Raw genomic sequence first — 17,031 nt, 5'->3', positions numbered from 1 at the left:
GCATGTTAAACCCCAGAACATAAATTTTCTTTTGCTTGTTCTTGACAGGTTTGGGAATGCCTGGAGGTGCGGCCCGAGTGCTTCCGCAGCGCTCATGGGCTGCTGCCATACCAACCCTGCTTTCACACAAGGCGCTCGACTTGGCCTGCCAGAGTGGGGCCGGCCATGGTGGACCCATGGGAGCTGGGGCACTCATGGGAGGTGGCGCCCTGGCCCCGCACTGTTCACCGCTTGAGCGCTTCCTTGGCTGTGTTTTCATGCGCAAGAGCCTCCATCGTGTGGTTCAGGGAGATGATAATGTAAGCACTGCTCAGAGACACGATAATGTGAGCATTGTTACCATAATAGCACTGGCGTTAATATTTGCGTGGCTCAGTCAGTTTTTCACAAATGTGTTGGCAAATCTCTGGTGCGAATTGCCAGCTTTGATTTCGTATTCATATCTTGTTCAAAGCATAGTAAAACTGTGCTTAACACTTTCCTGTCCGTGCCTATGCCCATCGATAGCCCGTTGCAATGGTTTCAGCTTCATATTTTGTTGTGCTTGGGGCACTTTCGGACAGCTAGCATCATCTAGCGCATGAAAGAGCAACTTTTTTTCTAGTTTAGCTTTTGCGTTCTTTTTTTACCACTGTAGGTGGATTTTTCAAGTGCCTTTTAGTCAGGCATGACAAGCGCTCATAGCTTTTGACATGGCGTCAACGTCACGCACAGATGCCCTTCAAAAACGGCGTAGTTCTATGGATTCCAATGATTCAGCGTCAGAATTTTTTTATGGTGGTAGCAGCACGGACTCGGAAGATGATTTTGATTTTGACTTCAGCATGGACAGCAGAAGTACATCAAATAGCCTTGGAATGTCAACAGATATCCACCGGCAGGTTTCATTTTCTACTCCGAACCGTTTCGTTGCTGCCGCATTCAGATCTAAAGATATCCGGTGTGTTCTAAAGGTCACAGTTCTTATCTGTAAGGTGTCAGTGTCGTCTGAGCAGGACCACTTGCCAGTGGCGGCGCAAAGAGTGTAGCTTTGTGCAAGAAGGTGCCTGGGAGTGAACCTCAGCATTGCACAATTATTGCACTCCGCAGTGCCGTGCGGCCGTTCATAAGAGCCGCTGCACAAGCACGATGGCCACTAGGGCTAACATTTTCCTTTGTATATAAAGAACTTCTTCAGGCGGAAAGCTTATATTTGCAATAATGTTGTATATAGCCTTTTTTGTTCAAAATGCATATTTAGAAATTTTATTATGTTATTATAGTGCAAAGCAGCATGAATGTTTTTATGGAGCTTTCTCGTTTTTGTAACAATTTTTTTAAATGAAATAATTTCTTCAGAGAATTGTTAATAAATGTTCGCTTGAAAATAATGCCATTAGGAAGCACATTGCTTCTTCTACAGATTGATACCGTACATTCTAAATCAAGCATTTGCTGTAGCAGTAGAAGAATTGTCTGCTAGACTACTCAAAAACTGCCTATTTTCCCGCGGGCAGGAAAGTGTTAAAGAAACTTGAAGTCGTGTTAAATCTGCTTTATTGTAAAGAGCAGCCTCCCTCAACTCACTCATTAAAACATGTTGGGTCCGACATTTGCATGTTTTTTACACAAAATTTTATATAACTCTGAACTGTCTTATATAGGCAGCTGTCAGCAGCTGCATCTAAGTGAATACTTTAATTTCATGATATTTGTGCACAGTTCATTGCTACTCATTTGTAAGGAGAGGTTCGTGACAAGGGCCAGAATAACATAAAGCCATTCCATTCTGTTTTTATTACAAATTATCCGATTGGTCGAAATGTCTCGGACACCCCGCCCATACGGGCACAGCCCGTGACAGCTTGACCAATCAGAGAAGGCTAATGGTAGATTTGAAGTGAGAACAGAGTGGAATAGTTTTACATTATCTCAGCCAAGGACAGAGTCATAGTTTTGACATTGGTGACAATTGGCCCATTTAGTGAGGAGGTGAAGGGAACACTGTCGCTTCGGTGAAGTGAGAGCTAAGTGAGTGTACGGGACACTTGTTGCAGATGACAATGCTGGCTCCAGCAGAGCCTGGTGTGATCCAGTTCCGGGCAGAGACACTGCAGTGCCGTGTGAGCTTGAACCCCGCCACGCTGCAGTCGCTTCACCTCAAGCTTTCCCAGTCGGGGCCCACTGACCAGTGGGCACCTGAAGAGCTCCAGTTGCTGGAGCGATACTTTGACACCAAGGTAAGCCTGTCTAGAACACTTTCTGAGTGTGGTACTATATAAACCTGCTCCTAGTATCTGGCAGCACTGTTATCAACATGTGAGGCAAATTGGCGGTACTTACAGTAGAGCACTTGCAGTGTCATTTGATGGATCACCTGCTTCCATCAAGTGCCCAAAGTTCTTGCAATATTTGTGTGTATACCTACAGTGCAGTCCACTTACAACAATACCACATATAATGATATACAGTTGCCGACCATTTTCTGGACCTTGCTGCGACCGAAATATAGTAAAAAAAAAAATTGTTCAGCCAGAAAAATAAAATTTATTAGACTTAGGACAGCCCAGAAAATATCTCTAATAATGCCCTGCCTCATACTACGCTTGTAGGTGATCAGACTTGCTTGGATTTGCGCTAGAGTGACGTCGTCTCTGTACACAGTCGCCAATAGCGTCACTGTGTTGGCAGTCTCTGCCTGAGGAGATTGCCATGGAAATTCCTGCGAAAGCAAGTGCAGATTTCTTACTATTTCAGCGCACCTAATATCTGTCACGCTGTTTAGAGGTACAAATGAACATTTAATTTTTCACTGCCTACTTTCTACATCTATTTTTAGTGTGCGTGGCAAATTTGGTTTCAGAGCCACAGAGGTATGTTCGTGGTGGTTAAAAAAATTTTTTTTTAATGACAGTTTAGATATAGCGATGATTGGTTATAATGATTAGATTTTTCATTCTTCTTAATATTGTCACTAGTGCGCTACAGTGTATTCACTTTTAAACACGATAGCCATTGACTGAATTTATTTTTGCATAATGACTAAGCAGTGCCTGTGGCAGAAGCGAGTGCACAAAAATATCTTCACTGATAAAACAGCAGCACCACTTGATGATGGAAAGTGATACCAGTGCGCTGGCCTCCGACATTGGGTGGTGCACCAAAGTGTCGTGTTACACGATCTGGAGGTCATGCCAATACACTAGCTTGGCCGAATGGTGGGTGGAGCATGGCACGAATCATGTTGTGTGTGCTGCCAAGCACACATAAGTGCTGCTTGAGTGCAGCTTGAGTGACAAATAGAAGAAAAGTACAAGGACGTACATTGGCAGCGGCAGCATTTCATTGTGAACAACTTTGTTAACCCTTTCAGGGTCAATGACGTAAATATACGGCGCCGCGAACAAGTCCAAACTGGTCGATGCCGTATATTTACGGCGCGAATTTCCAAATTTTTTCTTTTCTGACATATGCTGCCACTATGTGGGAATACAGGGAATTTCTTTCTCGCACCTCCCTCTCTCGGTTTTTGTTGCATGGTTTGTTTTAGAGCTAGTTTGCTCCGGCACATCTACATACTACCACTCACGCATTGGTGCGCAGACTGGCGGGTGGGCGGGCGGCCATTTGGGTTTTGTTCCTTAGGCAGTTTCGGCTTCGTGCGCTTGCAAAACTGATGGCTATCAACAGTGTTACTAATCGCTCAAAGGGTGGCCTCCTGTTTCTCGCTTGATTAGTGCTCACAGAGGGCGCATAGGAAGGATGCCGCCGTGCATCTTTACAGGTATCTTCTTACTTTTCTTGTGGAGAATTAAGGTTGCTGTGGAATCTCTGTCGATATTTTCCAAGATATTTACATAAGTGTCCTGTACAGGAATGTTGCATCATTTGCATTCTCTGCAATGGATTAAAAATTATGTGTGTTGTTTTTTAATATTTTATTGTAAGTGTATGTCTAATATGTAGGTGTCAATTTTTTCACATTCGAAAAGGCTAAAGATGAATGCTTTTCATTGTTTCTATTGCAGGTTGCAAGCTTCCCGTACAAGCCCAATGCCTTCATGTCATTCACAAGGCTGCTTAATGCTCCCATCAACATTCTCAAGGACTTTGTTCAGCTGATGAGGTTGGAGCTGGTAAGTGCCTGTGGAGAATGCTGCATTCACTTACCATAGTTGGTTTACAAGTGCATTGGTGCATGGAATATGTCATGCATTAGATATAGCTGGTACATGTAACTGTGCCTTGGTATTGCAGTTAAACCTCGATATATCAAACACGGATATATAGAATCATTGCATATATCGAACACTTTTTATATCACCTAAAAAATCACATACATTTTAAATTTTTTATTTCGAACAGGGTCGGACGTAAAATGAATATATCGAACTCCGCCACCCAAGACCACGTGCACTCCGCTGACAGGCAGTGAGCTTTCCGCAACACCCTCGAAGATAGCAGTGGCGCGATAGGCGTTCCCGACTGCTGCGCACTATAGCTGCACACATCGATCGTGCTGAGGGCGCCATTTGAATGTAGCGCCGCACGCACGCGCCAGTCATGGCTAGTTTGATCAAGTTCGACAATGTTAACGACGCATTGCGTTTGCCGCACCGACTCCTCCTCGATGCCGTGCTCTGCGCCTGCCGCACCTCGTAAGAACCGGCGGTTTGCATCCGCAACGGCGCGCGACAGCACGTGCTCACTGGGCTCACTTATCGTCATCATCAGCCTATTTTATGTCCACTGCAGGACGAAGGCCTCTCCCTGCGATCTCCAATTAGCCCTGTCCTGCACCAACCGATTCCAACTAGCACCTGCAAATTTCCAAATTTTTTTTGTCGCTCCACTTAGTCTTCTGCCTTCCTCTACTGCACTTCCCCTCTCTTGGTACCCATTCTGTCACCCTAATGGTCCAATGGTTATCTAATCTGCACTTTACATGACCTGCCCAGCGCCATTTCTTTCTCTTAATGTCAATTAGAATATAGTCCATACCAGTTTGCTCACTGATCCAAACTGCACTCTTTCTGTCTCTTAAAGTTATGTCTAGCATTCTTCGTTCCATCACTCTTTGCGCGGTCCTCAACTTGTTCACAAACTTCTTTGTCAGTTTCCAAGTCTCTGCCCCATATGTCAGCAGCGGTAAAATTCACTGATTGTACAGCTTCCTTTTCAATGATAAGGGTAAGCTTCCAGTCAGGATCTGACAATGTCTGCCAAATGCGCTCCAACTCGTTTTTATTCTTCTGTAAATTTCTTTCTCATGATCAGGGTCCCCTGTGAGTAATTGACTTAGGTAAATGTACTCCCTCACAGACTCTAGAGGCTGACTGGCGATCCTGAACTCTTGTTCCTTTGCCCGGCTATTCATCATTATCTTTGTCTTCTGCATATTAATCTTCAACCCTACTCTTACACTCTCTTTGTTAAGGTCCTCAATCATTTGTTGTAACTCGTCTGCATTGTTGCTGAATAAAACAATGTCATCCGCAAACTGAAGGTTGCTGAGATATTCGCCGTCGAGCCTTACTCCTGAGCCTTCCCAGTTTAATAGCTTGAATACTTCTTCCAAGCATGCAGTGAATAGCATTGGAGAGATTGTGTCTCCCTAGCTGTCTGCACCCTTTCTTTATAGGTATCTTCCTGCTTTTCTTGTGTAGAATTAAGGTAGCTGTAGAACCTCCGTAGATATTTTTCAAGGTATTTACGTAAGTGGTCTGTACTCCTTGATTACGCAATGCCTCTATGACTGCTGGTATCTCTACTGAATCAAATGCTTTTTCGTTATCTATGAAAGCCATATAGAGAGGCTTATTGTATTCTGCAGATTTCTCAATAACCTGATTAATGACATTGATGTGATCCATTGTAGAGTATCCCTTCCTGAAGCCAGCCTGTTCCCTTGGCTGACTAAAGTCCAGTGTTGCCGTTATTCTATCGGAGATTATTTTAGTAAATATTTTATAGAATACTGGGAGTAAGCTAATTGGCCTATAATTTTTCAGTTCTTTAACATCACCCTTTTTGTGGATTAGTATAATGTTTGCATTCTTCCAGTTTTCTGGGACCCATGCAGTCGATAGACACTTTGTATAGAGAGCCGCCAGCTTTTCTAGCATTATGTTTCCTCCATCTTTGATTAAATCGACTGCTACTCCATCTTCTCCTGCCACTTTTCCCCATTTCATGTTTTTCAAGGCCCTTCTGACCTCATCTCTAGTTATAGGAGGAGTTTCTGTATCCTGTTCATTATTATTTCGAATGGAGTACTCCCGAGTCCTCTGGGTACAGGTCAGTGTAGAATTCTTCTGCTGCTTTTATTATACCTTCGAGATTGCTGATGATATTACCCTGCTTATCTTTCAGTGCATACATCTTGGTTTGTTTTATGCCAAGTTTCATTCTCACTGATTCCAGGCTGCGTCCATTTTTTACGGCCTTCTTCAGTCTTTCTCACGTTATAATTTCGAATATCACTTATTTCCGCCTTGTTGATCAGTTTTGATAGTTTCGCGAATTCTATCTCATCTTTTGAGTTGGACACTTTCATACTTTGTCGTTTCTTTATGAGGTCCTTTGTTACTAGGGAGAGCTTGCCTACTGGTTGCCTTGGTGCCTTGCCTCCCACTTCAATTGCTGCCTCTGAAGCCAGCCTTGATACAGTTTCATTCATTACCTCTATTTCATCATCATCATCATCTCTCTGTTCTAAGGCTGCATATTTGTTTGCAAGTACCAGCCTAAATTTGTCTGCTTTTACCCTTACTGCCTCTAAGTTGACCTGTTTCTTCTTGACCAATTTTACTCTTTCTCTGTTCAAATTGAGGTGAATCCTAGCCCTCACTAACCTATGATCCCTGCACTTTACCCTACCTATCACTTTTACATCCTGCACTATGCTGGGATCGGCAGAAAGTATGAAATCAATTTCATTTCTCGTTTCACCATTAAGGCTTTTCCAGGTACACTTTCTGTTGCTACGTTTCCTGAAAAAAAGTGTTCATTATTCTCAGCTTATTCCTTTCTGCGAATTCTACTAGCATCTCTCCTCTAGCGTTTCTAGCATCGGTGCCGTAGTTGCCAATTGTCTGTTCACCCACCTGCTTTTTCCCCACATTTGCATTGAAGTCACCCATTACTACTGTATACCGAGTTTGCACTTTTCTCATCGCTGACTCAACATCTTCATAAAGCTGATCTACTTCCTCATCGTCATGACCAGATGTAGGAGCATAGGCTTGTTTTATCTTTAATCTATACCTCTTATTAATTTTGGTTACGACTAGTGCTACCCTCTCATTAATGCTGTAGAATTCATCAATGTCGCCTACTATGTCCTTATGGATTAGGAATCCTATCCCGTATTGCTTCTTATCAGGGAGACCTCTATAGCAGAGGACACGGCCGTTATTTAGCAATGTATAAGCCTCCCCAGTTCTAATCTCACTAAGGCCGATAGTATCCCAAACAATGTCTGATAGTTCCTCAAAGAGTCCTGCTAAGCTAGCCTCACTCAACAGAGTTCGGCTGTTAAAGGTTGACAGGGTCATTTTCCATTGGCGGCCTGTCCAGACCTAGAGATTCTTAGCACCTTCTGCTGCGTTACAGGTCTTACCGCCGCCTTGGTCAGGTGCTCCGCAGCTGCTGGGGACTGAGGGCCATGGGTTATTTGTAGATATCATAGACACCTTAATTTGCAGACACCACTTGGTTATTGACAGTATTCCAAATGCTTCGATTGACAGACATGGAGATCGCAGTAAAAGTAACGGCCAAACGAAGACGCTGCTGAGGCTGATCCCGCAAGCGCTGACATTACCCTGCTGCCGACTTCAACTGAGGCTGTAGCTGCTTTGGCACTTCTACGCCACTACTGCGGTGCAATAGAGGGCACCGGCTTATCGCTTGTGGATCATTTAGACTATGTTGAGGACTTCGTGTTTAAGCACGCGGCTGCCAATAAGAAGCAGGCTACACTGCTACAGTACTTTCAGGCAAATAAATGAATACTTTCTGTGAAGTTTCAAGTGAGTATTTACTGCGCTACGATTGGAGCGCGATCGGGGATCTTTGTTTGGAGCGCGCGTTCGGTTGCGCCGCATGCGATTGGCTTAGACCGCGCCGACGTTGCGCAGCCGACAAAGTTGGCGTGGCTTATGCTAATTATGTGTGGCGCAATTGACCGCAAGCTCCCGGCTGACGAAGTCGGTGCGGTCAGGCCAATTGCGCGTGGCGCAGCCGAACGTGTGCTCCGAACAATGGTCCCCGATCACGTCCTTGGTTCATTGACTGATTTGCAGAAGTTTTTAATGCGTTTTTTACATTAATTTGTATATCGAATTCTGGCTATATCGAACTATTTCGTGATCACAGCGCTGTTTGATATATCAAGGTTCGACTGTATGTACCAGAAGTTTCTTTAGCTTTTAATGTAGCATATCATAATGAATGCACTGTGAGCCTTAGGAAAGTTTCCTAAGGTCTAGAGACTTTCAGCACTGTGTAGGAGGATAGAAGAAATTGGTGTAATGCTAGGTAAATTTTTCACATCTCTTTGCCAGACTTTGCAGCCTCGGTTACTAATTGCAGAATTGTGACTGTCGCTGGCATCTCCATATACACCGTATTTACTCACATAATGAATGCACCCCACACATTTCCAATCAAATTTTTTCCTGAGGCGTGCAGCTGTGAAGTTTGCAAAACGACAGGTTTTCGGCTCACCGTTGTCGACTACACCGTGCTAATTCTACAAGTCATGTCTCGGTGTTCACGCACTGTCACGTCCGCGCCATTCACAAATGTCTAGGAACAAAATTCAGTGACCCTACAATATATTTAGACTATTTGCATAAATTTGGATGGCGCAAATCGAGCATGACTAGCTCAAGAAAATCGCCGGTGGAACACCAGCTTGCGTTGACCCGCCATGTTGACAGCCTGACTCGTAGCTGGCGACGCTCAGATTTTTCGGGTTTTCGGCAAGTTATCGGTAGATTTGCACCGTCAAAAGTGCAACGAAACTAGGGGTGATGTTTTATTGCAATGCAGGCCAATTATGGCGAGCAGCGAGCAGATTTCTAAACTGGCTTCCCCAAAGTGATCTTCCCGATTTGTTAACGTAGCTCCTTGCGTCGAACATGGCACTTAAATTGGAGGAACACTTCTTTTGTGCTTTTTAGTGCATTTCAGTGCCAGAAGTGCTCTTTAGAACGATAAAATTTTGCTCATCGAGCGCACTCCATGGAATGCTACAGTGCAAGTCTGCCCGCGGTCTTTTGGCCACTTTTTGGCACCCAACAGAGCGCAATTTTTTGGCATCGCAAAGCATCAGGAAAACTTTCTTTTCGTGTGGATTCTATTACGGGGGACACCAGCGATGCGATTGGGACCGAGAATAACAGTTTGGGTGCGCTGCACCATGGAATTTGACAGCTTCCGTTCTCTCCGCAGTAAACAGCTGGGAGCACTCGGCACTTGCTTGGTACCCGTTACTAGGCAGTCATCAGTCATGGGTTTGGTACTTTTGTGGCCTGTTCTGTGCCTGCGTGAGACTTATTTGTCGGCGGTATTAATTTGACACTGCATGTGCAAAAAGGTCACTGCCGCTCGGTGACGCTGATGTTTCCACTCGCCACTTCGTTCTAAGCGGGTCAAGCTCTTCGTGTGCTTCGAGTAATGCAGCTTAATATGCAAGCGTTTGGGTCAGGACCGGAAGAAATTTCGAGTAAAGTGATTTCATTATAATGAGGGATTACCATATTCACATCGGCCGGTTTGAATTAAGTGAAGCCAGCCATGCTTTTGCGTGCTCTCCATCTCCGCGGCTGATACTGTCGCCCACAGTGGGACGACACTATCATGAAAAGTGCCGGCAGCGGGGAGCGAATGCTTTGTCTGCCTCTCGCTCCAACGGGTCACCGAAACTCGAGATTACACAACCTCCAACGCTCAAAATGCGGGAAGACAGCTTACGTGATTCCATGCCCTCTCGGCACGCCCACTTCTTACACACACGGCAGATTATCTGTAAAGCAGGGTCACTCAATCACTTAGCCGGGTCACTCAGCCATGTGCAGCCACGGCCAAGACGTGCCCTAGAAATCACGACGCGCGCCACCTTACCCCCTCTCCCCCCGCCCCTCGCGTGCGCTTGATTGCGTTACCGTGAGCTCGCTCCCCTCCCCCTCTTTCCCTTTGCTCGCACGAGAATGCAAGAAGATTCTTAATAGAAAAAGGGTAAAGTTGGATAAAGTGCAGTGCAGTAACTGTCCCTCAGCAGTGGACACCTTAACCGCACAAGGGGGAGAGGGAGGAAAAGGAGTAGTGAAAGAGAGCGCGCAGCAGCAGCAGCAGCAGCCAAAATGCGACAGGCATGGGGAAAGGTGCGGTCAGAGGCGATCAGTGAGGCTGACGCCTTCGGTGAAGGCCAGAGTGCGTGGAAAAGCCACCTCTGTGAAGAATTGCAGCCCGAAGGGTGCAAGAGAATATCCACTGAGGCAGGCAGTTCGTCAACTGCTTTTGGAGCAGCTCGCCCTACTGCTAGCACAGCGTGTCGCTTACAGGCTCCACGCACTGCAGCATCAGGGTCTCAACCTTCGAGTCCAGTGGATACCATTTCATGTGGGCGTCGCCGGGAACGAGGCCGTAGACGAACTACGCACACGAAGCATGGGAAAGTGGCACCCCTGATGCCACCATATTTCTTGTCTTGCCCTCGCACACTTTCACTCACACCTATAGCACAAGGTATGCACGGCGCAATAGGACCTTATCGCATTTGGACTTTTTGTGGAACATGATACAGCTACACTTCGACAGTCACTCTTGTCACGCTTTGCGTGATTGGAGAGGTGTGTTTGCAAGCAGCCGCTTGTAATTCAATCATTTGATCATTTGCATCCGCGGAAGTTTCCATTTATTGTCTCAGCATTCCTAGTGGTGGAAGCAAAATTTTGTTGTATTGATATCGAATACAAACATACTTCGTTATATTGAGGTTTAACTATATATTAGAAGGCAGGATATCAATGGGCTAGTTGTTATTGGAAGAAAGGAAGCACAATGGAGGCGTAATGCTTTGTTTAATAAAGGAAAACAAAATTTATTTTAGGTTCTTGTTTATGACAATGCCTCCGTTGTGTGATCATTTGTGTAGTATGTATATATTTTGTCCATATGTCCTTATATATTTTTTTCAATGTTGAACCATACTGCATTTGTCACATATACAAAAACTGACAAAGGAAAGCAAAAATAGAACTGCTGTCACACCCCAAAAATTCAGGATGAACATTTATTCAAAGTGACCATGACACCACATTTGCAAACATCAGCTCTTCATCTCCCTGTGTCTTTGCAATGAACTGATCACTAGTTCTTGCTTCTGGCAAAATGTTTATATGTGACTGATCCCTTGAAGATCCTGTGAGAGTATCGGGCCGACGCCAGGTGGCGCAGAGTCGCACGAATGAGACGGTAGGCAACTGTGTAGAGTAGCAGGCACGGGACAGTAGGCAACGGTGTGTGGCGGGCAGGGAGAACTTGGAAGGCGTGTGCACGTGGTCGGCATGCGGGGAGCGTGCAACAACGAACTGAGCGATTGAAGTAATCGGCGGAGCAAGCCGCATGCGGTGGAGCGGGACGGAACGCAGACTGCGTGTTTGTGCATGCGCCGAGGATTTCCCGAAATAAAGAACGTACTTGATAATCCATTCGATGACAATTGGGTTGTTGGCACGGGAGCCTGCCGAAGTACCTACTTCCACTTGTCGGTTGTATTGACATTGTTTGCATAATAAGACAGATTGTTATGTCAGCTCTGTCTATAGACAAGTCAGCCAATGTTATGTCAGCTTTACTGTTGATCTGTCTTAAAATGACGACTGCACAATTAATATACTTTAAAAAACGAGCTTATACTTAAAACTTAATTTAATTTTTCATAAGTATGTATTTATCTTTGCGATAAGCAGCTGCCAACTCAGCAACCCTATGTTGCTTGCAAGAATCTAGGAGAACTTTGTAGCCTTACTAGAGGAAAATTGGCTCCAGAGGTTGGCACCAATGTGTGATATGTTTCCCTAAGGAATGTGCAGGTTTTTTGTGGAAAACCGGCCATCTTCTTTTCTCACAGGCCCCAGACCGGAACATGAAGTGGAGCATGCAGCTGTGCCTGACCATTCCGCCTGCCGCGCCACCTATTGCGCCCTCTGGCATGAGCTCAATCGTCATGATAAAGAACAAGATGCTGTTCTTCGTTAGTATTTCTTGTCTTTTTGTTTTTGTCCTGCTTTTGAACTTTTGTATCCTCTTCTTCACTTCTTCATCTGGAAAGCATGTACTAAACTACTACGTTGGAATTACAACCCACGTGAAGCCAACAGGCCCAGCAGTTCCAGGACTATAACTAAAGGGTATACTACACAAGTATGCAAGAAAGGAGGATTGCCATGGTGGTAGCTTAGCGATAGAGCATTGCACACACACAGTGGGGAAAGTGTAGGCTCAGCTCCCGACTGCAGCAAGCTGTCTTTTTATCCACTTTCATATCCCGTTTTCTTATAACGTCTACATTTCAATTGAGAATGAGCACTTTATTTACGCCTGTGTTTTCCTTGGCTTCTTTGTCTGTTGGCTTCATGTGGTTGTCACTACCAAGAATTGAGCCACTTGGTTCCCCTTATTTTTCTCACTTACCACAGTTGCTGACCGATAATTCGAACTTGACGGGAACCGTCAAAAAGTCAGAATAATCAGAAGTTTGAAATAAGTGCTTTTATTCCACAAATGGCCAGAAAGGTGTGCCTTATTGTCAGGTCGTCAGTTTCAGGGATACCTCCAATTTCATGTGACTAGTGCAAGATGCACTAGTGCCTATGAGTGACAGCATTCTTGGCACAGTGCCAAGCACACTATCTTTCATGTACTGTATGTACACAAAATGTACTGCATACGTGTACTGCACATGGTATGCAAAAGAACAGTCGTCACATGTCAGTAGAGGTCAACGCCTATGCGACCAAGCCTATTGGCCACAAGATCGAGCAGAGTCGCTGCCTGGTGGGTACTTCCTGAACCACGGATAGTGTGGATTGCACCTTACGTCTGCTACGACCACGTGTTCACATGTGCACGCATATTGTGTGCATATCTTTTAAGATTATTTTTTCAGGGGTTTAGCACAACTGCTGGTCTGCATTTTTTGACAATTTACAGAATCACTTAGCTTCGGGCTGTTGTCTTTACGCTGTAGTGAGATCAGTGACTGCCCATGTTGAGCACATGATGAGAGACCATCGCACCCTCTGTTTGCCACAGTTCTACCAATTTTATTGTGGCTTTGGGTTTCGAGTAAACCACAGAAAGCTGTTTTCCTTGTTTTAGAGAAATCAAGTACTTGCAACGATTCTTGAATGCCATGCTTTAGCGACTTGTCGGGATGTGTTGATCACTCCACAATCTCTGTGATACCATGCGATATGAATGAGGTGGTGTGAATATCACTCAGCAGTAAACAAGAGAATTGTTAGCAAGCACTCATTATCGCGTTATACACTTTATTTTACAATAACAGCATCATGATAATTGCAATAATTGCATAACTCTTGCTTAGTGGTTACATGGAATCCCTAGATGTCCTTTAATATATGGTTCTGATGCCATGAAGGTGAGTTTATTTTGCCTCGCACAGAAATCGTGGGCCTTCGTGTTTCGAGTGGCTGCTACAAAAGTTAAGCAAAAGTAGGGTATTAGTGAGTATCACGTGTGACAGCAATCTCTAGACGCAGGATGTCCTAACACTGAGTTGAAAGGCGGTTGGTATAATTTTCTTTCGCTCTTCAATGAGAAGTTGTTAGCTAGACAGAAGACAGCGGCCATTATTAGCTGCAATGAAACTACCTAATGGTTTTAACCTCTGAAATAATTAGAACTTTGCGCTTAACCATGCAAAGGCAGCTTTGTGCCTAAATTATGCATTTTTATTAGAGAGTTTTGGTTTAGGGGATGCAAGGCGTTGGGGCCCCTAGCGCTTGGGTGCGTTTGCGTTTGCGTACACAAGCAGAAACACGTTATATGTTAGCGGCCCCAAACGCAAGCCGCAGCGAGGTCGCATGCGCTCGCAACGCTATCAACATCTGATCTTTGCTGTCTTATCATTTGTTAAAATATGAAATCAAGCATAGGAAGTAAAGCACATAATAATGTTCTTATTAAAAGCAGTTAATAGAGAGGTTTAGCATGTCCGGTATTCGGGTAAACGGAGTCTGGACGGGGCGTTGGGGCGGGGGAGTAAACGAGAGCGGCCTGCATGGTGCAGCCACCTGGTAGCGCAAAGCTCAAACAGCCAAAAACAGCAAATATTGCAGTAACCAAGTGTATTTTACTTTGCTGCGGGTGTAAATTTCTGGCAGCAACACGATTACGCCAGTGCCGAAAATTTACACCAGCAGTGAAGTAGAATAGAGTTGGTTACATCAATATTAGCTGTTTTTGTTCGTTTGAGCTTTGCGCCACCAGGTGGCTGCACCATGCAGGCCGCTCCCGTTTACTCCCCCGCCCCAACGCCCCGTCCAACTTCGTTTACCCGAATACCGGACATGCTAAACCTCTCTAACATATATAAAAACGACGTCTGTCGACACTTGGCGAAAGATTTATAAGGTTATCTACCCGTTAGCTACTAGTAAGTTCTCATACACCACCAGAGTCATGGGGGTAACGTAGCCGCTTAGGGGCAGCGATGTTTTCGGCTGCACCAACAACCCAAGGACGGAAGTAGACGTAGCGGTCTGCGCAGGCACAGTACCGTCGCCCCTAGTTCTCGCGTACGCAAGCTGCTTGCGTTCCCTAAACTAAACTTTCTATTGTTACCACGATAAAAGTATCCTCCTGTGAAGTGAGCTGGCAATCCTGCTAATGTGCTGGCACTCTCAGTGGCCTTGCGTGTTTAATTGAACTGTTTAACTCTTTGCTTTTCGCAGCTAATTAAAGAAACATGGAGAAACGGAGGTGTATGTCTAAAATTGGTGATGTAAGATGCACAATACTTTGCTACTTTAACTTCATTGTACAGGGATGTTGACTTTATAAGAGATGCAAGATTCACAGAGAATTCAGTAATAATTAGGTTGTACAACAATATGATTACAGCAGGCAGGATGCCAGCGAAACATGCATAAAAAGCCCCAAGGAAGTGCCGAAACGCACATTGTTTGGCCGAGTGCCGGTCACCCGTTGAATGACAGTTTGCACTTCTTTCAAGTAAAAGAAGCTTTCGCCGCATTTCTTGTAAAAATTGTGGCATGGAAGGGCAATATGTAATCAGCTCACTGCAGTCAGTGTGTTTAATTACCATAAAATTTGGCCAAACTGCTCGCAGCAAAGCATCGTTGTGTACATTTCAATGTGTGCCGCTGATGACTGTCTGCATTAACGCAGTAACGGTGCTGCCACATGTAGCTCGATCTCGCTGCGAATAGCTGTGCCCGCCGTGCCATTTGGAACAGGCAATCAAAAAACAAGGTGGCCACCATGACGTGCTTGTGGCATTAGGAATCATGGGAGAGAAAATGCATTTGCGCACTCTTTCCACTCTGTTGATGTTACTCTGGTTCTGGCAAATTTTGTTGATGCTTGATTTCAGTTTAGGGACATTTCGTTGTTGAGAAATGTGATATGCATTGAATCCTATGGGCGTTTGCCTGGGATACGAAAACATTTATTTGCGGCAAGAATTCTGTTTTCTCTGGCTGTTGTCATTGCATGGTTCGACTGTGTGTAAAGCATTTTTTGTGTGTGAAAATGCGCTGAGCACATCAGCATGTGCTGCATGCACAATTAGGACACTTGTGTTCTGTGATGTGTGCAATGTTTGGTGACGTCTGCAGGCCTTAAGCTAAAGTAGCTGTGATAGGGAAATTGGAGCAAAATCCTAGGGACCCTAGTGAAATTAGAATTTGCTATTTCATTGCAACAACTTTTAATGCAGGGAACAATCACAACTTCTGAAAAACTCATGGGAATTTGTTCTTAAGTGCTTTTTGTATTGCTACAACTTTTTATTCTCAGGAAGTTTTGCCACACGTCAAAGCAGAGGAGTAGCCAATGCCTCTGAGGCCCCAATATCTCATTACATACATTTAATTTTAAAAGAATAAACAACATGAGGGACCCTTTGTTTTGCAGTTGCAGCTGAGCCGGCTGGTGCCGGGCGAGCCATCGCACATAGCAGTACCCGTGGTGTACGACTTGAGCGCCAACGTGATGCAAGTGGCCGACAAGCGGCTCGAGACCCCTGGGGCACAGCCCAATGCACCTGTTACACTCATCAACGCCATGCTGCGCCGCTTTGCCGAGTTTGCCCCACCCAACGGTCAGTGTGCCTCAAACCTTATGGGAAGAAATTGCTTGCGACTGTAAAACTGTAGCCAAATGACTTTTGGCAGTGTGTACTTAGTACCGGAGCTTTTCTTGACTAAACTTGTTGTGACCACTACCTGATGATGCCTGATGTGGTGTTTTAATATCCTTGTTTTCCTTTTATCTTTCCAGAATGTTGCATCTATCCATCAATACGAGAAATTCTTACCAGTCTCACCATTCCACCGCAGTAATGCATTCATCCTGCAGGGCTCAGTCGCATGAAGAAAGGAAATGCAAGTGGTATGCACACACGCAAGTTGGGGGAAGGGGAATTGTAACATCACAATAAATTTCATGTTCTGAGTTCACACTTTTAACATAACAACTTGCTGTGTGGATGTTCTTTCACTCTCCTCGTTTATGGCACCGTAGGAATGCTTGTGACCTGCGAGTATCAGCTGTTGTGGTAGCCATGCTGCCATATACAATATATATTACATAAACAACTCGTATGGAGTTTTTGTAGATACAGTACATAGCAGGAAATGTATTTGTAGAATGTTAATGCAGTAATTAACTTCCTCACTCAGTGATATGGTCAAGTTTTATCAGTTCAACAGGAAATAGTTTGAATCAGTTTCTTGACACCCTGTGGTGGTCAAATTAGTCTAAGCTTACGGT

General features: G+C 44.7%; 1 protein-coding gene across 2 annotated transcripts in view; it reads left to right on the top strand.

Annotated features, from left to right (window-relative positions):
- The window catches only part of MED14 (mediator complex subunit 14), a 162,200-nt gene extending 145,465 nt beyond the window's left edge, over positions 1 to 16,735 (top strand). For both annotated transcript variants that reach the window (XM_072286352.1, XM_072286351.1), the window contains 6 exons: positions 49 to 299; positions 2,037 to 2,219; positions 4,008 to 4,115; positions 12,122 to 12,244; positions 16,174 to 16,360; positions 16,540 to 16,735. In XM_072286352.1, the coding sequence (XP_072142453.1) occupies positions 49 to 299; positions 2,037 to 2,219; positions 4,008 to 4,115; positions 12,122 to 12,244; positions 16,174 to 16,360; positions 16,540 to 16,601 (914 nt within the window). In that variant the 3' untranslated portion in view covers positions 16,602 to 16,735. The remainder of the gene's footprint in view (positions 1 to 48; positions 300 to 2,036; positions 2,220 to 4,007; positions 4,116 to 12,121; positions 12,245 to 16,173; positions 16,361 to 16,539) is intronic.
- Positions 16,736 to 17,031: the final 296 nt, after the last annotated feature.

The sequence above is a fragment of the Dermacentor andersoni genome, chromosome 2, assembly GCF_023375885.2.
Source record: "Dermacentor andersoni chromosome 2, qqDerAnde1_hic_scaffold, whole genome shotgun sequence".
In the NCBI taxonomy this organism is placed as follows: domain Eukaryota; kingdom Metazoa; phylum Arthropoda; class Arachnida; order Ixodida; family Ixodidae; genus Dermacentor; species Dermacentor andersoni.
The sequence above is the reverse complement of the archived record's forward strand: the minus strand, read 5'-3'. Positions and strand labels throughout refer to the sequence as shown.